The sequence below is a fragment of the Trachypithecus francoisi genome, unplaced genomic scaffold, assembly GCF_009764315.1.
Source record: "Trachypithecus francoisi isolate TF-2019V2 unplaced genomic scaffold, Tfra_2.0 Lachesis_group5, whole genome shotgun sequence".
In the NCBI taxonomy this organism is placed as follows: Eukaryota; Metazoa; Chordata; class Mammalia; order Primates; family Cercopithecidae; genus Trachypithecus; species Trachypithecus francoisi.
The window spans coordinates 121,592,140-121,614,671 of record NW_022681470.1 but is presented as its reverse complement, the minus strand read 5'-3'; the positions used below and the strand labels follow the sequence as shown (position 1 = coordinate 121,614,671).

Genomic DNA, 22,532 nt, shown 5'->3' with positions numbered 1-22,532 from the left:
TTCTCCACACCCCACAAGGCTTAGTTAACCAAATCTTCTGTCCATTTTCTCATGACCATTAGGAACCCTCCAAAAGCCCTGTTAGATGGGTTTTCCTTTACCCTCAGGCATTAAATCTCCTTAATCATCTGCAAAAAGTTCTGTTACTGGCCTAACATAAGTGCAACTTAATCTCAGATGATCTCCAGGTCTATCTAGGGTAACTTAGGTACACGCAGCTATGTATCAGTAGGTTCTAGACACCGTTAAGCATCAGTGGTGTTTGCATGCTCGATGGTTTGCAGACTGGCCATATCTTACCTACTGTGTCTGCATTCAGGAACATGTGTCCTATCTGTTAGCACTAGAAATGATGGACATGTGTTGGATGGAATGTCAAGGCTGTAACCAGGACTCTTATTTTAGACACTTAGAAATCAGGGCTCTGAGAACTTAGGCCAAGTAAAAATTATCAAAACAAAGAAATATATCACGTGGTGGTACAAAAGGCACCAGAAGCCAGGTCGTTTGCCCCTCACCATTCAGCCCTTTCCACCAAAAAGTCTACTGTGCAGCTCCACCTAGCTCGCAGCCTGGTACCGCGGGATTTTCATGTGCAACTGTGAGCTCGCAGGTTGTTAAAGGAAGGCCGCGCCTTGGCCGCTGCACCCTCCCCGTGGCGAGGAGAAAACGCGGCTCCCGGCCTTGGCCGCAGCCTGCTCCAGGTCTCGGCCCGGAGCCGACTGAGACGGTGCGGTGACCACGCTCTCGCGAGACTAGCGGTCGGGGCGAGCGGGTCGAGCCTCCCGGAAATGGGCCAGCGGACTGGTCTGCTCCCACCTGGAGGGAGTGTGCGCACGGCCCGGTGGGGTCCCAGGTGTGCCCCGGCACCCGCGCGAGGCGGAGTCGCTGAGACGCTACTTTCTCCTCACCCAGCTTCCTCGGCCCTGCCCCAGCCGCCCGCCGCCCCTCCCTTTGCCCTTCAAGGCGCCCGGCCCTCCTTGGGCTGCGGCTTCTGTGCGCGGCTAAGCAGCCAGCCTTTCCCCTTCTGTTTTTCCTGGTCCCCTCCCCCGACCGTAGCACCAGAGTCGCGGTTCCTGCAGTGCCCCAGAAGCCGCAAGTATAACTCTCTCGGCGTAAGTGCTAGGAATGCCGCTGGCCTCGCGGGGAAGCGCATTCTTTCTATCTATAGTTCGCTCTGTACATCTTCTGTCTACGGCAACTATTCCAGAGGCAACAACTGCTTCCCTCTGTTCTCATCTCCCCATTGGTGGCTGACGACCCGAATTTGGGAATGGGGAGATCGCCCACCTGTTATCTTTGATCAGACTAATCTCTTGTAAGCAGAAGTGCCATTCGGAGTCTCCAGAGCCCTGTGGCTTGGGGCTGGGAATGTCCCCCTGACTTCAGGTTTTCTTGAATGTATTGCTTTTCTCTGAGAATGCTCTAGGTTTTTAATTTTTTTTAATTGTAAGACTCTATAATACAGCATTTTTATTTCGGTTTTATTCGATGTGCTCAAAGGCAGGAAACGACTATTAATTTGCCTTCTCGAATCTTATTAGTTATAAGATTCGTTCTCTTTCGTTGCTTTGCTAGGCATAAAACACACTTCGAACATGTAAGTGCCGCTGTCAGCTCTGGAGAGTTTAAGTCAATAGTTATTTTCGATATTTTAATTCCTTTTTGTTTCATAGGGGTAACTCATTCGACTGTGGAGTTCTTTTAATTCTTCTGAAAGATTTCAAATCCTCCAGAAGCCAAAATGGGGCACAGTAAACAGATTCGAATTTTACTTCTGAACGAAATGGAGAAGCTGGAAAAGACCCTCTTCAGACTTGAACAAGGTCAGTAGCAAGTTGTTTGACTTGCTCATTTGCATCTTTTAAACTTTTAATTCATTGGCAGTCCTGTTAATTTTTTTAAAGGTTTAAGATAAATATTATTTCCAAGATCTAAAACTTCATTTGTACAAAGATGGTGCTGTGTTCTCCATATATCACTAATGAATGTTGATTTGAATTAAAACTATTTTATATCCCTCATGTTAGGATAAGGATAAAATAGCTCACTTTTCTCTGCATACTAATTCCCCTTAAGATTGAAGTTAAATATATGATCAGAAGATTGACCATATCATTTCTAATAACATTTACTATTAAAACTTGATAAATTACTTCGTATGTAATTTTGCTTTGGGTATGTGTGTAGTTTTGCCTTTATATAGCTCTTTCTCTTTTCCCTTGTTGAACCTTTGAGTTGACAAAATAGATATCAGCAAAAAGTATAGTAAACTATTGCTTATGTATATCAAAAACCTCTCAAATGTGGAGAAGGTAAAAACTGAAAATATTTTCTTACCAAATAAAAAGTGCAATAACTAATCTGGTTATGTTGAAATATATTTGATCTATATTTAAAAGATCAAATTACTTTTCTACAAGACTAGTTAATAGATGTTTTGTTTTCTTCACCTTTGTAATTTTTCAACATTGAAGAAGTGTAATATATGAAAAATGCAATCACCCTTATTAATGTACCAAATGGATGTTGATAGTCATAAACACTTCGAAGGAATTTTTTAGTTTCCCTAATGTTTTAAGAGTTAAATTTTTGGAAAAAAAATGTCACACATACAGTGTGTTATCTTCATGCCAAATCCGTGTCTTTTTCTAACTTTGGCATTTAAAATCACTGAGTACCTACTCCATTTTTGGCTTTCCTGACTCTGCACTTTTCTGGTTTTGATTTTTTTTTTTCCCCCTACCCTGTTGCGTATTCTTGTCAACTTGGTGTCTCTTGCTGGGCTCTCTTCCTTTCACTTTTTAATTAATTATGGGTATCTGCTAGGAATTCTTTCTTTTTCTGTTCTCCTTCAAACAATTAGTTACACAGTCTCATGGCCTCAACTGTTGCCTCTGTGCTGACGACTCCTTTTGGAGGAAAGGCCTTGAGCTTTCTTCTTCTTGGAAGCTTTCAGTGTTTGATAACAAGGGTAGAGAGCCAGAATTCTCCTGGCTCTGCTGCTAACAAGCTGACTTGGGGCAAGTTACATTAATTCGGAGCGTTCATTTCTTTTTTTTTCTTTTCTCTTTTTCTGAGACAGGGTCTTACTCTGTTGCCCAAGCTGAGTGCTGTGGCATGATCACGGCTCACTGTGGCCTCGACTTGCTAGGCTCAAGCAATTCTCCTGCCTCAGCCTCCCGAGTATCTGGTATGACAGGCATGCACCACTATGCCCAGCTAATTTTTTTTTTTTGTAGACTGGGTCTCACTGTGTTGCCCAGGTTGATTTTGAACTCCTGGTCTCAAGCCACCCTCCCTCCTTGGCCTCTCAAAGTACTGGGATTATAAGCATAAGCCACCGGGCATGGCCCCAATTCTGAGCATTAATTTATTGGTGAAATGAAAGTGGTAATTTCTGTTCTACCTTTCTAGGTTTTGAGACTCAAAATTAATAATTCATGAATTTCTAGTGACAAAGCCCTAAATAAATATAAGGCATTTATATGAATCACTCCATGTATTCCCACTCTGGACCTTGGCTTCAGCCTGATATTATGCAATAGAATAGCATCAGGATAGCTCAACTTGGATATGCTTAAATCTGGCATGTCCAAAAATATCCCCTCCCCATTCTCAATCCTTCTTTATTTCTCAGCTTCCCTGTTTATTTCAGGGGCATCTCCATTTTTATAGTGCCCAGGGTAGAAACCTTATATTCTTCTTTGATGATTTCTTCTTTTTTCCTGCAGTCTCTTTTTAAGCTTGCAATTTCTTTCCAAATATCCCTGATTGCCTGTCTATTCTGTATGGCTGAATATAGATGCCAGAATAATCTTATGCAGTCTCTTCCCTTTTTATTAAGTGATATGTATAAAATCAAATTTAAATACCTCTGTCTGATTTCTAAGACATTCTGTAATGAGACTACACCTTCCTTAACCAAGATTGTGTCTCATTATTCTCCATCATTAATGTCATAGATCTTTACAGCTGCCCAAGTCGTTCCTATTAATTCCCTTCTCAGCAGCTTTTCTCATGCCTGTCCTTATACCCCTGTTCCCATCAGATTCCTTTATATCTGTTAAATCCCATTTACCATCAGTCTATGTGTTGCCTAAGTTTCAACTTTCAGCTAGAATTCTACCTACTTTGTGAAGTCTTTCCCTAATTTTTCACTGTCTGCTTCCTTTGACTTCCAGCTACACAATGAGCACAGAACTATTAAGTGCTGAATAATGAAGCAGTGTCTAAAAGCTTGTTAGTCTTACAGTGGCAGACTAGGGTTAAAATCTGTAAAAATTGATGAGGGCAGGTGACTCACACTTGTAATCTCAGTGCTTTGGGAGACTGAGGCTGGAGGATCACTTGAGGCCAGGAGTTCATGGTCAGCTTGGACAACATAGTAAGACTTTATCTCTACAAAAAAGAAACAAAATTAGCTGGGCATGATGGTGCTTGGCTGTGGTCCCCAGCAACTTAGGAGGGTGAGGCAGGAGGATCTCTTGAGCCCAGGAGTTAAAGGCTATAGTGAGCTGTGATCCCAACATTGCCCTCCAGGCTGGGTGACAGAGTAAGACCCTGCCTTTAAAAAACAAAAATAAAAGGCCTTGGCGCGGTGGCTCACGCCTATAATCTGAGCAGTTTGGGAGGCCAAGGCAGGTGGGTCACCTGAGGTCAGGATTTCGAGACCATCCAACCTGGTCAACATAGTGAAACCTCGTCTCTACTAAAAATACAAAAATTAGTCAGGTGTGGTAACGCATGCCTGTAATCCCATCTACTTGAAAGGCTGAGGCAGGAGGATCGCTTGAACCTGGGATGCAGAGCTTGCAATGAGCTGAGATGACGCCATGGCACTACAGCCTGGGCAACAAGAGCAAAACTCTGTCTTAAAAAAATATATAAAATAAAATAAAAATTCTGTGAGGATAAGGACAGCCTTACAAGCCTAGTGCAGTGTACAACAGTTAAATACTTGTTGATTTATTACTAAGACTCTAGTTAAAACTAGCAAAAATTATAAATTCAGCTAACTTATTTGAAGAGGGAAATGTGAAGAATTTATGAAAAACAGAATAATGTGGTTGACTTTATAACTCTGGTTAAAACCAGTACATACATCCAAATGTGTTATAAATGAGAATATGTCACCTATTTTTGCAGTACTAGTGTGATCCTATTATTTTAGAAGATAATTTGAAATGTGAAAGATGAGTTGAAGAGAAGGGACATTGGAGACAAGAAGCATTGAGAAGGCTATTTTAAAAACACATCTGGTTAAAGAAAAGGGTTTAACAGTCTGAGTTGAAAAAGAGAGGACAAGGGCCAGGCGCAGTAACTCACACCTGTAATCTTGACACTTTGGGAGGCCGAGGCAGGCGGATCACCTGAGGTCAGGAGTTTGGGACTTGCCTGGCCAACATGGTGAAACCCTTGTCTCTCCTAAAAATACAAAAATTAGCTGGGCATGGTGGTGGGTGCCTATAATCCCAGCTACTCGGGAGGCTGAGGCAGGAGAATCACTTGAACCCAGGAGGCAGAGGTTGCAGTGAGCCAAGATCACGCCACTGTACTCCAGCCTGGGCAACAGAGCGAGGCTCAGTCTCAAAAAAAAAAAAAAAAAAAAAAAAAGAATAAACAAAATAAGTACTTCCCAAATCTGAAATTCTTCCATCTTTTAAATAATTTGATGAAATGTATAATTTTTACTATTTTTTAAGAAAACATTTATATACAAAGGTTCTTTGATTAGATTGAGTTTCTATAAATTGAGTGGAGGGGAAAAGATAGAACATATTTATTTACAATAATAGTTTAATCCCTCATCATGCTAGTTGCCTACGAGAGATATGGCTAATACAAGTAAAGTATCCTAGCATTAGTATGAGGAATAAGATAGCCACACCATGTACTGCTACGGCCTCAGCTAATTTTAACAAACTTAGTCATGGAATCTGACCTACTCTAGGTCCTCTGATGTTTCATTTACTGTATATAAAAATTTTAGTTTCAGTGATTTGCATTAGAGGTCTACAGAGTGGCTGTGTATCCCTCGGGGTATGCGCTGACATATCTATTGGGCTACCGAAGGAAAATGTAACATCTATCCCTCCCTCCCTCCCTTCCTTCCTTCCTTCCTTCCTTCTTCCCTTTCTTTTATTTTCTTTCTACCTATTTTAGTTTTTCAGTCTGTGTTAACAACATATGAATTACACTCTCAGTTTGTATGTCAGATAAGTTATAAACAAAAAAGGCATACTCGGAAGACAACGTAGAGGTTATAGGTCTGGAAGGGGTTGACAGTCACACCCTCATTTGTTTGCAGTATGTTGCCATGAATTGCACTTTTACTTAAGCTAGGTTAAGTAGCTTTACAGGTTATATTATCTTAAATAATGGAGTCACTATATTACTTTATAAGGAGAGGTAGAGTAACCAAGAATAGTTCTTTTACCTCACAGAAGTGATCAAACTTAAAAGATGAGTTAGAAAGTGCAGGCCGGGCGCGGTGGCTCAAGCCTGTAATCCCAGCACTTTGGGAGGCCGAGACGGGCGGATCACGAGGTCAGGAGATCGAGACCATCCTGGCTAACATGGTGAAACCCCGTCTCTACTAAAAAATACAAAAAAAAACTAGCCGGGCGACATGGCGGGCGCCTGTAGTCCCAGCTGCTTGGGAGGCTGAGGCAGGAGAATGGCGTGAACCCAGGAGGCGGAGCTTGCAGTGAGCTGAGATCCGGCCACTGCACTCCAGCCTGGGCGGCAGAGCGAGACTCCGTCTCAAAAAAAAAAAAAAAAAAGAAAGTGTTTGAGATTTGTCCTTTTCAGGAATAGCAAGTAGTCTTAGATAGTATGATACTTAGAAAATATTTTCAGAAAAAATAAAAACTTAACTCTTTGATGTAAACATGAGTGAGAAAGTTAAGTGCTTTTTTGAAGGAAATTGATGCTGTGGAGCAGAGTTTGGCACATATTTTCCTGTAAAAGTTCAGGTCACAAGTCTTTGCAGCTTTTCAGGCAGTGCGCTCCCTATTGCAGCAACTCGACTCCTATTGTAGCAGGAAAGCAGCCATAGGCAAACATACATGAATGAATGTAGCTGTGTTCCAGTAAAACTTCATTTACAGAAATGGGGATTGGGCTGGATATACTTTGCCAGCCCTTGCTGTAGCGGAAGCATTTTGAATATATATTTTTAGAAATGCTTCTTCCATCATTATATGATTTTACCCAGAATAAACAGAACTTGAAATCTTTGAATCACTTTATTATACAATATTAAAATCAAGACTTTTTAAAATAATGAAATTTATTTTGTTTTCACTGAGAGATATTATCAGTATTAATTTTTAGTGAGAACTAAATAAAATGTATTATGTATTTCATTTATATCTTTTTTTTTTTTTTTTTTTTTTGAGACGGAGTCTTGCTCTGTCGCCCGGGCTGGAGTGCAGTGGCCGGATCTCAGCTCACTGCAAGCTCCGCCTCCCGGGTTTACGCCATTCTCCTGCCTCAGCCTCCCGAGTAGCTGGGACTACAGGCGCCCGCCACCTCGCCCGGCTAATTTTTTTGTATTTTTTAGTAGAAACAGGGTTTCACCGTGTTAGCCAGGATGGTCTCGATCTCCTGACCTCGTGATCCGCCCGTCTGGGCCTCCCAAAGTGCTGGGATTACAGGCTTGAGCCACCGTGCCCGGCCTATTTCATTTATATCTTATCTCATTAAGTTAACTTTTGTGTTTTGTAATTTACATAATCTATTAGAACATCATACATATATATTATATAAATAAAGGACTTCGTTTGGGAATTATTGGGGTTTTTTCCTGAAGGTAGAGCACTGATCCAAACACTATTTTGGAGATTTTAGATGAGTTTTAACCTTTGCACTGCAAGTTCTCTGAATCCTTGTGTAATTGTAAAAACAATATTTGTATAAAGTTAACAGGGGACAGATTGTACACATATACCTAGACAGCTAATCTCTGCTATTTGTACTTGTTCAAAATGACACTATTTCTCCTAATGATAAATTTAGTCATTCTTGTGAGATGTAAATGTTTATGCTTCTCAGTCACTAAATATTTTAGTTCATGTTTTAATTCTTTGTGTAATTATTTCTTAGTCTATCCCTTCATAATTGTAGCTCTAATTTTAAAATGATTTCCCCAATTATAAAATTATGCAAATGTATAAAAAGCATTTTTTCTGTGTTTTGTTTTTAAAAAATTAGGATTATACTATCTAAACAATGTTGTAACCTGCCTTTTTCCCCTATTTGTAGTAGTATTATGGTGTACGTACTCTACCTCCCTGCCTGCTGCCACGTTTCGGCCATACTTTTTTCCAGAAGATATTTTAAAAGCTCTACATAAATATGTAAAATGTAACAAAATAAAATAAATTAAAATTAGTTATTATTTTTACTTTTTTTAATGGAGTCTTGCTGTGTCACCCATGCTGGAGTGCAGTTGCATGATCTTGGCTCACCGCAACCTCTGCCTCCTGGGTTGAAGCGATTCTCCTGCCTCAGCCTCTTGAGTAGCTGGGATTACGGGTGCACACCACCACACCCAGCTATTTTGCATTGTTAGTAGAGACAGGGTTTTGCCATGTTGATCAGGCTGTTCTCAAACTTCTGACCTCAGGTGATCCTCCTGCCTCGGCCTCCCAGAGTGTTGGGATTACAGGCATGAGCTATTGTGCCTGGCCAAATATCTTTTGATAAGATGATTTGTAATGGCTTTATAATATGCCAACTTGTAGATTTACCATAATTTATTTAATCATTGCCAATCATTAGATATTTAGGTTGTTGTCAGTTTATTTAATTTCAATAAATGAGGCTGTGATAAATATCTTTATACATAATCACTGTTTATATCACTGATACTTTTCTCAAAAAATCTGTATAAAATTCCTAGATCAAAAAATATAAACGTTCTTAATATATTAATACCAAATTATATTATAGAAAAAGTACATGTAGTTGCTTAGAGAAGAAATTCTTAGTTTCATTATACAGTATTCTCTTAGTGTCTCTTACTGAAATATTTTGTTCACAGAAAATATTCCTGTTAGTATATCCTCTTTTATTACTTTGTTGGAAGTTTAATAAATTATGGATTATAAATTATAAATAATATATATTAAATATATAAAAGTTTTTTTCTTCTCAAAGAAATTCCTTAGATATTAAAGATTTTACTCAGTGGAACTAAACTTCCCTGCCTCATCAGTTATTATTGCCCATTATTAATTGAAAGTTATATTCATGTTTAACATTTATATGTATTATATTTCTAATAGACTTGACCGTAGTGTTTTCATATTCTAATAATTATAAAGAAAGTTTAAAGTCTGCTTTAAACCAACCAAAACATTTCTTTCACAGTACAGTTTTAACTGTAATGTGCTTATTTGTTTTCTCTTATGGCAAAATACTTGTAGCACAGTGCACGAGTCTAAGGTATGTTTTTTTAAAAATAACCTAACTTGGGCAAAAGTAGAAATAAATGCATTGGCTCTCAGGATTACAAGAACAGCTTTAATAACTAAACCATGAAGCATAGGGATATATAGGCAGTAGTATGTTGGAGGTGCTTATGCTGGCTCACAAGAACTGATTGTGCATATCCCTTCCCACTTCCACGTTCAATATTGTCGTGTTGGTAGCTTAAGGTTGTCCATGTCGGGATTATTTCCATGTCGGGATTATTTCAGCAAATACTCCAAGTCAGAGGTTCCCACCACCCTAGTCAGTTGCTAAATCTTTATTAGCACATTACTGGACTTGAGCAGACATCAATCGGGTTCAGTTGCCTTCAGAACTCCTGTTAGAATCCTGAATTCTGCCTCTGTAGAGGTTGACTTCTGTCAGTGAAGACTAGCTTTCTCAGTATGGTGAGATAATTGTCCCATGGCAGCTCCCAAGTTTTACATACTATCACATACTTTCTGACACTGTAGAGAAACCAGCTTTCTCTGTTGCAGTTAGAAAAATACTAGAGAAGGTCTCTCCTCAGATGCCCACCATTGAGTACTTAATTCAGGGTTGAGGATGGGGGATCATGGTAAATGGGGTTGTATAAGAGTTTGCACATCCCAGAGTTGCTGTGTGAATGGGAATGAGTTTCCAGGGGAAGGAGAAAGAGACATTACAGAGCAGACAGCTCTGTGATGTTTGCTATACTTGCTAAAATATGAAATTCAGCTAAATTGGAATACAAAGTAGTGCCAAAACAGCATTAGGTTTGTGGAGTTATTTTAAATAAAACATGTATTTTTTCAATCATGGTAATTTAAGTCCTACAATGAGTTTATTAAAATGTGCTTTTTATTTAGGGTTTGAACTACAGTTCCGATTAGGCCCAACTTTACAGGGAAAAGCAGTTACCGTGTTTACAAATTACCCATTTCCTGGAGAAACATTTAATAGACAAAAATTCCGTTCTCTGGATTGGGAAAATCCAACAGAAAGAGAAGATGATTCTGATAAATACTGTAAACTTAATCTGCAACAATCTGGTTCATTTCAGTATTATTTCCTTCAAGGGTAAGTCAGGTGTTTTGTTTGCGAGAAAAAAAAAGTTAATTTATTCTGTAATTTGAAGTTACCTAACTTGTAAATGTTACTGTATGAACCACAGCAGTGCAATTTTTATAGTGCTTCCTTGAGATGCAAATGGAATATTCTTTGATTTCTAGGAGGTAATTGTATGGCCCATTGCAGAGCTAAAGTATCATGTAAATGTATTTTAAGTAACATCTTAAAAACTGTAGTCATTTCATGCAATCTGAGTATAGGTTGCTGTTTATTTGCATGCCCTTGTTATTACTGATCGGTTGTAGTATACTTATTTTTCATTAAACCAACATTGGATATTTTGTGTATTATACATGTAATTATGTCGATTGTGAAAGGGTAAAAGTAGCTTTTCCATTAAGTTTTGTTGCAACTTTTAAAATGATTTTATGTGCTTAGAAATAAATATATTTTATTTGGGACAATTAACCTTTTAGTTAGAGTCAGACTATATTATATGAGGACTTTTTTCCTATCAATGACTGAAAAGTTTTTGTTTTGTTTTTTCCCTTAGAAATGAGAAAAGTGGTGGAGGTTACATAGTTGTGGACCCCATTTTACGTGTTGGTGCTGATAATCATATGCTACCCTTGGACTGTGTTACTCTTCAGACGTTTTTAGCTAAGTGTTTGGGACCTTTTGATGAATGGGAAAGCAGACTTAGGGTTGCAAAAGAATCAGGTAATGTCAGCTTGCTTTCTTTTTCTTATTTAAAAAAAATATATAATTATCCTTCGTGATACAGATTTCAAAAGTTTTGTGTATTAGTCCATTCTCTCATTGCTATAAAGAACTACCTGAGACTGGGTAATTGATAAAAAAAAGAAAAAGAGTTTTGACTCACAGTTCTGCAGGCTGTACAGGAAGCATGACCGGGAAGGCCTCAAGAAACTTTCAGTCATGGCAGAAGGCAGAGGGGAAGCAGGCACGTCTTACGTGGCCAGAGAAGGAGGAAGAGAACAAAATAGGAGGTGCTACATGCTTTTAAACAACCAGATCTTGTGAAAACTCACTCATTGTCATGAGAACAAGGGGGAAATCCACCAGCTTTCTCTCACCAGGCCCCTCCTCCAACATTGGGGATTGCAATTTGAAGTGAGATTTGGGCAGGGACACAAATCCAAACCATATCTTTTTGCCTGTACGTTTAATTTTGTTTCTTATTATATTTGGTAATATAAGTAGACAGAACCATATGTTAAAAAAAATTTTTTTTTTTTTTTTGAGATGGAGTCTTGTCCTGTCACCTAGGCTGGAGTGCAATGGTGCGATCTTGGCTCACTGCAGCCTCCATCTCCTGGGTTCAAATGATTCTCCTGCCTCAGCCTCCCGAGTAGCTGGGATTACAGGTGCCCACCACCAAGCCCAGCTAATTTTTGTATTTTTAGTGGAGACGGGGTTTCACCATGTTGGCCAGGCTGGTCTCAAACTTCTGACCTCGTGATCCACCTGCCTCGGCCTCCCAAAGTGCTGGAATTATAGGCATGAACCACTGCACCCAGCCCATATTAAATTTTTGATACTTAACCATTTTTAACCTATAAAAATGGCAAATTTTGTGGTTCAGCTTAAGAAATGAAGGAACTCCATAATGAAACAATTATCATTTCCAAGTCTTTACCATGTAAAAATCAGAAGTAAGCTATTGAAAAGTGAAGGAAAATGTATTATCATTATATATCATTTTAATTCAACAAGCATTGCTTAACCATCTTTTGTGTAGAAGACATGTGCTATCATACATATCAAGAGCAAAATGAAACTTAAGTTATATTTTACTCTTAAGCGAAGGGCAATATTAATTTTTTCTTTTTTCTTTCTTTCTTTCTTTTTTTTTTTTTTTTTTTTTGAGACAGGGTCTCACTCTGTCACCCAGGCTGGAGTACAGTGGTGCAATCTCAGCTCATTGCAGCCTCCTGGGTTCAAGTAATTCCTGTGTTGCAGCCTCCCTAGTAGCTGGGATTACAGGCATGCACCACCACGCCTGGCTAATTTTTGTATTTTTAGTAGAGATGGGGTTTCACCATGTTGCCCAGGCTGGTCTCAAACTCCTGATCTCAAGTGATATGCCCACCTCAGCTTCCCAAGGTGCTGGGTTTACAGGCATGAACCACCATTCCCAGCCATATATATATATTTTAAGACAAGGTCTCACTCTGTCACTCACTCTGTCACCCAGACTGGAGTGCAGTGGCCTGATCTATTTTTTGTAGAGACAAAAGTCTCACTGTGTTGCCCAGGCTGGTCTTGAATTCCTGGGCTCAAGCAGTCCTCTTGCCTTGGCCTCCCAAAGTGCTGGAATTACAGGTGCAAGCCACTGCACCTTATCTCAATTTTAATTTTCTGCTTTTTAAGTTGAATAATATATGAAGAAAGGAATGAGAAGTTCACTGACATAACTAAAACAAAATACAAGTACTGTGGAACATTAAAAGTAGCTGAAAGACATATGTTTATATACTCGTAGAGGATAGATTTACTACACGTAAGTATATAAATTTTCTAATAGGCAGTGTGTGTGAATTTTTTCAAATACTACCTCATTATCTCTGTCTTGTATATAAGGACACTGATATCTTGAAAGATTTAAATAAACTTGCTTAAAGTCTGTTAAACTCTTGGTATTGGAACCCAAGTGTTTGACTTCTTTTTTGGTAGCATGCTTGCCTTGCTATTTATAATTAAGAAAGTTTAAATTTATATTTTCTTCATTTTAGGCTGGTTTTGTTTGTTTGTTTTTACAGTGGTTTTTCTTTGCTTTGCAGGCTACAACATGATTCATTTTACCCCATTGCAGACTCTTGGACTATCTAGGTCATCCTACTCCCTTGCCAATCAGTTAGAATTAAATCCTGACTTTTCAAGACCTAATAGAAAGTATACCTGGAATGATGTTGGACAGCTAGTGGAAAAATTAAAAAAGGAATGGAATATTATTTGTATTACTGATGTTGTCTACAATCATACTGGTATGAGCTTCATTGATTGCCTTTATTAATTTTGATGAGAATTTATACACACACACATACACACACAAACAGGAGAAGGGAAGGGACGAAAGAAAGGGAAAGGAAAGGGGCTAACATAAATTTTAAAAACACAAATGATGATTAGGTGTCCTTCCATTTAAAAAATTAGTATTTTTCCTTTCAAAGAAAACATTCTTAATTTAGGATAAAGTCAATATATACGTATCTTGCATCTGATGTTTATAAATACAGGAGAGTGATCATAGAAGGAACATAATGATCACATATTTCAACTTAGAGTACAGTAGTCCCCCCTTATTCACAGTTTTGCTTTCTGAGGTTTCAGTTACCTGCAGTCAGTCACATTTCAAAAATATTGAATAACTCCAGAAATAAGCAATGCATAAGTTTTAATTTTCATGCTGTTTTAAGTAACATGATGAACTCTCATGCCATCCTGCTCTCTCCCACCTGGAATGTGACTCATCCCTTTGTCCAGTGCATCCATGCTGTAAACACTACCTGCCCATGAGTCACTGAAATGCCTGCTCAGTTATCAGATCAAAAAAACAAAATATCAAAAAATATATGTGTAGGGTTTGATACTATCTATGGTTTTACACATTCACTTGGAGTCTTGGAAGGTATCCTTTAAGGATAAGAGGGGACTACTCTATTAATACTTTCTTAAGTAACACATGGATCCTATATTAGCAGGAGCTCTAGTACTGTAGTGCTATAGCATATATTAAAAAACTAAATGACTTCTATTATTTGGAGAGAAACTTATTAGTAAACTCTGAGAAGGTGTATCTAGAAATTATGTCTTCTACATGTTAAAAGAGCTGATTAAAGTTAGTCTGTTTTGGTTCCCAAGATTCCTTAGTGATATATAATTCTATTAAAATATATCAGATTTTTCCAGCTAGCGATCCTTGAGGAAATGGTTCCTCCCCTCACCTGTCAGAGGAGCTGAGCCTGGCCTGGCCTCGCCTGATAAAGCCTGGCCATGAGCAGCTTTGGGTTTAACCCAGTTTACCTTACAACTGTTATCTTGCATGTATGCTACAATGTAGAAAAGTTTGGAAAACACTGTTTTGCTTATGTAAAGAACAAGAATTCTAGTTGGTACAAACATTTAAAAGATATAATCTGCTGTTTCATAAAACAGTTCTCCAAGTAACCATAGGAACTATGAAGATATTTAAAAGCTCATGTCTGGTTCATCAATGTAAATAAAAATCTCTAATCATAATGGCAAAGTTAGGTAAAGAAATAGGTACATTCTAAAATTTGGTGTTTCTGCATGTACCTAGAAACCAAGCCTCCAATTCTACAGTGAAAACTTTGCAATACCCAATAACTCAGTATTCTTCACTTGAATATTTGACATTATTAAGCCAGGTGCTGTCGCTTGCACCTGTAATCCCAGCTACTTGAGAGGCTGAAGTGCAAGGATCACTTGAGGCCAGGAGTTTGAAACCAGCCTTGGCAACATAATGAGACCCCATCTCTTACAAAATAATGTAAAAAAATTAAAGGAAAATTTGACAGTCTTGATAATCACTTTGAGATCTGTAATATTATTGAAATCAAATTTATCAAACCACATAATGGCATTTTATGAGTTACAAATTGTATGAGTTAGGATATGGCTTAAGCAGCTATAACAGAAAAATATAGGGACTAATGGCTAAAATTGTATTTATTTCTTACTAAAAGATTAAATAGGCATTCCTGGACTAGAATGGTACTTCAATGGTGATAGGGAATGAGTTTCTCTCATGTTGCTCTGCAGTCTCCAACACTTTGCTTCAAATTCTTAGTCAGATATGGCTATTCCAGCTCCTGCTACCACATTCTCCCCAGTGGAAATGGGGAAAGGGCAGGCCTGTCTTTTTGCGTATGATATGATATATATTACTGTGTTCACATTGCGCACACAGGAATTTGTCTCTTGCCATACCTACCTTAAAGGAGACCTGCAATGTAGTCTTGAGTTTGTCAGCTATGTGTAAAGTTGAACCTTGGGAATTTTATTACTAAAGAAAGAATGGGAGAATAAAATTGAGTACAGCAGCAGTCTCTGCCACAAACTATATTTCTGAGACATTTGAGAGGTTCTGTGCAATGTAAAAGAAGTAAACCTTGCCACAGCCTTACTTTAAAAGTGTTGCAAATCATAATATCCTTTCTGTGAAACAAGTTTTCTTTAAAAAAATTTTTTAAAAAGTATTATCCAGCAGAATTCAGCCTCCAGAATAGTTATGTGAAGGCTTCACACACTTTATGCAGTGAAACAACCCTAACTGGTGACAATCACTTAAATCCCCTGGAAATTGTCCTGTGGACATTTAGCATATGGAGAAACATACGAAGATCTATTACATCTTAATAAGAACAAGTGTCCTTGGTGATTGAACCCAGACCTGCTCCGTTATCTTATACAAATGCCTCTGTTATGAAAGCTCTATCACAGGCGCTCCACTCCTGGCAGGTGTGGCCAAGAGGAGACATTCTCTCCTCCCAACTCCCAGCCTAGGGTTATAGTTTTACCCTAAGAGGCACAGTCTGTGAGTGTTTCTAATTCTCCCTGCCAGCCCTGTCTTGCAGAAGTTCTTTTTTTCTCTCTCTCTTTTTTTTTTGAGACAGTCTCCTTCTGTCACCCAGGCTGGAGTGCAGTGGTACAATCTCGGCTCACTGCAGCCTCCACCTCCCGGGTTCAAGTGATTCTTATGCCTCAGCCTCCCGAGTAGTCAGTATTACAGGTATGAGCCACCACGCCTGGCTAGGTTTTATATTTTTAGTAGAGATGGAGTCCCATTATATTGGCCAGGTTTGTCTCAAACTCCTGACCTCAGGTGATCCACCCCGCCTTGGCCTCCCAAAGTGCTGGGATTACAGGCGTGAGCCACCGCACCCGGCCATGTTGCAGAAGTTCTATTCCAAGTAGGCAGGTGGAGAAAAATCTCCCTTTCTCCACCCAGCCCGTACTTGCAGAGCTGACATCCTTTCCCAGACGTAGCAGGCCAAGAACACTGGGAACCCAATTGCCCTGGAAAAGGTCTTGGTTCAAATGCCAAGACTCTTGTTGTTCTTATCTTAAATAAATGTTTCTCAGGCCGGGCGCGGTGGCTCAAGCCTGTAATCCCAGCACTTTGGGAGGCCGAGACGGGTGGATCACGAGGTCAGGAGATCAAGACCATCCTGGCTAACACAGTGAAACCCCATCTCTACTAAAAAAATACAAAAAACTAGCCAGGCGAGGTGGCGGGCGCCTGTAGTCCCAGCTACTCGGGAAGCTGAGGCAGGAGAATGGCATAAACCCGGGAGGTGGAGCTTGCAGTGAGCTGAGATCTGGCCACTGCACCCCAGCCTGGGCGACAGAGCGAGACTCCGTTTCAAAAAAAATAAAAAATAAAAAATAAATGTTTCTCCTTATGCTGAATGCCCTAGGATAATTTCCAGGGACTAAATGATTGTTTTTAAAATATTTTCACCAGTTAAATTGTTTTGCTAGGGACAGTGTTTGTTGAGTTTCTTACTACATCACTCCAAAAGTCCATATTTATTTCTTAATGTTGATGTGTGTTAAAACATAGTTTGGAGTTTGACTCTTCTTTCATGTAGAATTAGAAAAAAATATTTTCACTACCTGTTGTTTAGAATTCTTTCATTTTACAGTTGATTTTCGTTTCAAAATATTGAGAAAAGAAACAGTTTTAGGATTTTGCTAATTTAAAAATTGGGGATGGATGGAGTGGCTCACACCGGTAATCCCAGCACTTTGGGAGGCCGTGGCGGATGGGTCACCTGAGGTCATGAATTCGAGACCAGCCTGGACAATATGGTGAAAACTCATCTCTACTAAAAATACAAAAATTAGCCGGGCATGGTGCCAGGTGCCTGTAATCCCAGCTACTCCAGAGGATGAGGCAGGAGAATCATGTGAACCAAAGAGGTGGAGGTTACAGTGAGCCGAGATCGTGCCACTGTACTCCAGCCTGGGTGACAAAGCAAGACTCTGTCTCAAAAAAAAGAAAAATTTAAATTAGCTGGGTGTGTTGGCATACACTTGTCATCCTGACTAGTTGGGAGGCTGAGGCAGGAGGATCACTTGAGCTCAAGGCTGCAGTGAGCTATGGTTGCACCACTGTACTCCTGCACTTCTAGGTGACAGAGAAAGACTCTGTCTCAAAACTAAATGAATGAATGAGGGCAGCATTGGTACTTATTCTTTTTTTTTTGAGACAGGGTCTCATTCTATATGTCACCCAGGCTGTAGTGCAGTGATACCATCTCAGTTCACTGCAGCCTCCACTTATTGGGCTCAAGCAGCCCTCCCACCTTAGCCTCCTGAGTAGCTGGGACTTTAGGCACATGCCACCATGCTGAGCTAATTTTTAAAAGATTTTGTAGAGATGAGGTCTCACTATGTTGCTATGTCCAGCTGTTGCCTCCAGATGTTGTCTCCAGCTCCTGGGCTCAAGTGATACTCCCTCCTCGACCTCTCAAAGTGCTGGGATTACAGGCTTGAGCCAGCGCACCTAGCCCAATATTTATTCTTTATAAGTGAAAATCCTATTTGGATATAAGTTATTACTACATTTTGTGTTTTTGAAAAATACCTTGAATTTCAGTGATTGTGTTGATGAATCTCGGAGGAACTATCTTGATGCAAGTTTTGAGAATTACCAATTTAACTTTTATTACAACTTCTCTGCTCCTTACATAGCCTCTCTTCATCTGAGTGTTTATTATGGGTATGAATAAATACTAAGTAAATAAATGATTTACTAAATAAATGACTGAAACTAGAAATAATAATGACTCTAAAATTATATAAGAGTGCTCAGCCGAGTGAATGAAGCATGAACACATTCATTTCAGCAGCAGAGCAATGTGGTTAAGATTGCACATTCTGAAGAGGGACTTGGCCAAGTTAATTCCTGACTGTATGACTTGGGCTGAGTTACTTAACTCTCTGTGCTTCAGTTCCTCATTTGTTAAGAGAACTTAACAATAGGTCCTAATTTGTGTGGTAGGAAGTGAGGAATAATAAATTGGCGTATTTAACTGCTTAGAACAATTTCTGGTATGTGGTAAATATTCAGTAATTGTTACTACTTTTTGTTTTATGTACATTAATCACTCATGCTCTTCAATATGAATTCAGGGATAATTAGTCCATTTTAAAATCAAACAAATTCCATGTAACTTTCATTTTTTTAATTTTAAAATTAAAACAACTATCTTTTTTTAAATAAATAGATACAAGGTTTCACTGTGTTGCCCAAGCTGGTCTTGAACTCCTGCAGGCTATCCTACCTCCACTCCCACAAAGTGCTGGGGTTGAGCCACCATGCCTGGCCAAAACAAATTATCTTCAATGCTGTAAATATTTGGAATACTTTGCCAAACTCTTGATTCTGATTCTGAACTATAAGCTACATTCATATTCCTTGAGCGTATTTCTTTTAGCACTTTCTCAGCCTTGCTTTTATCCAACTTATCAAAACAACATATTTCATTAATGCTTTAGGATTAGCCATACAAAAGTATTACCTATGAGAGAGTTGCTTTTTGTTTCATCAGATTTTCTAAGCAGAATTAAAGTTAAAAACAAAAAAGTATGGTGAAGCGAATGATAGGATACCATAACCAAAGAAAAAATGTTTCCTATAACAGTATCATTGTAAAATATTGATGTCTAATATAGAAAAAAATGAGTGGTAGATGTTTCTATTTTATTTCACCTCTAAACTTAACATAGATACAGTTTCAATTTAATTATGAGATACTCCTTTATGTCTCCTTTTTCCTTCAGCTGCTAATAGTAAATGGATCCAGGAACATCCAGAATGTGCCTATAATCTTGTGAATTCTCCACACTTAAAACCTGCCTGGGTTTTAGACAGAGCACTTTGGCATTTTTCCTGTGATGTTGCAGAAGGGAAATACAAAGAAAAGGGAATACCTGCTTTTATTGAAAATGATCACCATATGAATGTCAGTATGTACAGAGGAGTATCACACTAAAACAGAAAAAATTTCTAAAGTACACATTAAATATATGTTTGAAAATTACTTAGAATCTGTATTTTAATATGATAAACAGTATTTGGTTAAATGATTTTAAATAAATATATGTATATATGTATTTTTTAACTATTGACATTTTTCAGTCCATCCGAAAAATGATTTGGGAGGATATTTTTCCAAAGCTTAAACTCTGGGAATTTTTCCAAGTAGACGTCAACAAAGCAGTTGAGCAATTTAGAAGACTTCTTACACAAGGTAAAGGATATATGCTAGAATGTTCGTATCAATTTTAAGAAATTTGATATTATAAAGGGAAAACTCTTTTGCGTAATGACATTATTACATATGTCATTGTATGATATTTGTGTTATTGTTGATATTATAAAACTGTGGTTCTGTAAGCTGAGAGTTAGCAGAGACATCTAAAGGGCACGTCATAATAACACATAACACAATTACTTCCCCTGGGTACTGTATCTTACTGTTAGTTCCATAGAATGCTCAGAAGTTTGTGGAACCCAGTATATAGTTATTAAATGTATGAATAGGAAGTAGGTAGAAAGGTTATTTCAGCTGAGAATGGCTTGAAACAAGTTTTGAAACTGAGAGATGTGATAGTCTCCTGTTGTCTATAGTAAGAATCTTAACTGACATAGAGGGGCTTCCAACTGATTTTCCCCACTATTAAGGCCACCTAACCACTAGTGATACTGAAGCCAGATAATTGGCGAGATAACAAAAGGTAACGAAGTGAGTCTTCTGTTAAGGACATAACTAATCAAGAAGGTAATGTGCCCCCAACAAAATAGCGTAGGAAAAAATAGGTGAAATGAGAAAGTAGGGTTTGTAGGAGACAAATTAGAAAGGATTATTAAGAGCTATCTGCATTTCGTATAGGACAACCTAGCAGTGAGGATTTGGAGAAGATCTTAAAATAAATATTTTTTTCTCTTCCAGAAAACAGAACTAGAGTAGGACTCAGAAATAGTGCCTTTGAAATAGAATGAGCTCTAGGATACTCAGTCAGCTTCATGCATCAACTTTTGCAGTTGTGTAGCACCTTTGTACAGGAATTTTTAATATTAACCTTTCTTCCTGTTTCATTTTACTAAAGGGCCTCTTATATTCCCTTCCCCCAGTAAGCTGTATTATTTACATGAAATAATATGTGCTTATTGTAAAGAGAAAAAGCCCAATAGTTCAAATGTGTAAGAAAATAGAATGTATGACCTCCCCTCTCCCGAAACCCACATCTCAGCTACTACATATTGTTTCTTGTATTTAAGACTCTTCTTGAAAAAAATTCAATTTGATATATAATTGTATGTAATTCTATATATCGTATGTACATAAGTTTTATATTTATATTATTTTTACACATGCAAATAAGACTAGAACGTAAACCATCAACAACTTGTTCTTTCAGTTGACAATATAAATTTATTATAGCTAATTATTTCTTTTAACCTCTGTATAGCAATATGCTATTTTTAAAGTACTTGAATTTATTTAGCCTTTTTGATAGGTTGTTTCCAGATTTTTCATTTTTCATTCATTCATTCAATGCATATTCATTGAACCACATACTACTGTGTGCTAGACATTCCTCCAGGCATGAGGATTCATTGGTAAACAGAACAAAGTCCTTTCCCTGGATAAACTTCCAGTCTCATAAGCTGTACTGCAGAAAATACATCCCTGTACATGTTATGTTTACTTGCTTATGTGAGTCAATCTGAAGGATAAATTGTTAAACATGGAATTATTGAGTCAAAGCATATATAGATTTCAAATATAATAAATTTATTTTCACAGCAAGTTATACCAACTTAATATTATCACTAACATTAGATATCATTAATGTTTGTCATGTTTGTCTTTATCATGTTTGTCAATCAGGCGAAACATACCTTATTTTAATTTACATTTCTTTCTTTTTTTTTTTTTTTGAGACGGAGTCTCGCTCCGTCACCAGGCTAGTGCAGTGGTGTGATCTCGGCTCACTACAACCTCCACCTCCCAGGTTCAAGTGATTCTCCTGCCTCAGCCTCCCAAGTAACTGAAACTACAGGCATGCGCCACCACACCCAGCTAATTTTTGTATTTTTAGTAGAGACGGGGTTTCAACGTGTTGGCCAGAATGGTCTCGATCTCTTGACCTCATGATCCACCTGCCTCTGCCTCCCAGAGTGCTGGGATTACAGGCGTGAGCCACCATGCCCAGCCTTTTAAGTTACATTTATTTGCTTATTAATGAAGTATATTTTTACATATTAATTAGCTATTTATATTTCTTCCATTAATTGCCGTTAATGTTTCTTCTCATTTTTCTATTGAGTTGTCTGTTTTTTATATTGACATTATTATTGATTATTACACGGGCCTCAAATATAGCCTCCTAGTATGCTCTTGATCTTTCAACTCCTGTTTATGGTGATATTTTTTTTCAATGTAGTCAAACTTTTCAATTTCTGATGGCTTCCAATTTTATATTATGCTTAGGAAAGACCTTCCATCAACATTCTCTTTTCTTCTAATTTGTATTTTTACATTTGAATATTTAATATACCTGAAACTTATTTGTGTATATTATATAAAGAAGATACTTAACTTGATCTGTATTTTTAAAATTATATTGAGTTGAAAATCCATCCTTTTATACTGATTTGAAGTACCACTGTAATACTTCATAGTGTATGGTAATATACAAAATATACATCTGTTATCTGTGCTCTTCCACTGATCCATCTCTTTTATTCTATCAATACTAAAGACTAAATACTAAAGTTTATACTGATGGCATAGCTTTTTCTGTTTTTCAAGCGTTTCATTTCTTGGCAGTGTTCTTTTTTTTTTTTTTTTTTTGAGATGGAGTTTCTTCACTCTTGTTGCCTAGGCTGAAGTGCAGTGGCATGATCTCTGCTCACTGCAACCTCCGCTTCCTGGATTCAA

At 38.1% G+C, this 22,532-nt stretch overlaps 1 protein-coding gene across 3 annotated transcripts in view; it reads left to right on the top strand.

The window, feature by feature from the left end:
* Positions 1-741: 741 nt before the first annotated feature.
* Positions 742-22,532, top strand: part of AGL (amylo-alpha-1, 6-glucosidase, 4-alpha-glucanotransferase) — a 73,338-nt gene continuing 51,547 nt past the window's right edge. The window contains exons 1-7 of one of the 3 annotated variants that reach the window (XM_033197195.1): positions 742-1,115; positions 1,677-1,826; positions 10,329-10,539; positions 11,084-11,250; positions 13,335-13,538; positions 19,366-19,547; positions 19,724-19,835. In XM_033197195.1, coding sequence (XP_033053086.1) covers positions 1,745-1,826; positions 10,329-10,539; positions 11,084-11,250; positions 13,335-13,538; positions 19,366-19,547; positions 19,724-19,835 — 958 coding nt within the window. In that variant the 5' untranslated portion in view covers positions 742-1,115; positions 1,677-1,744. Of the gene's footprint in view, positions 1,116-1,165; positions 1,601-1,676; positions 1,827-10,328; positions 10,540-11,083; positions 11,251-13,334; positions 13,539-19,365; positions 19,548-19,723; positions 19,836-22,532 lie in introns of those variants that run through there. The other 2 variants (XM_033197196.1, XM_033197197.1) reach the window with 2 other exon arrangements.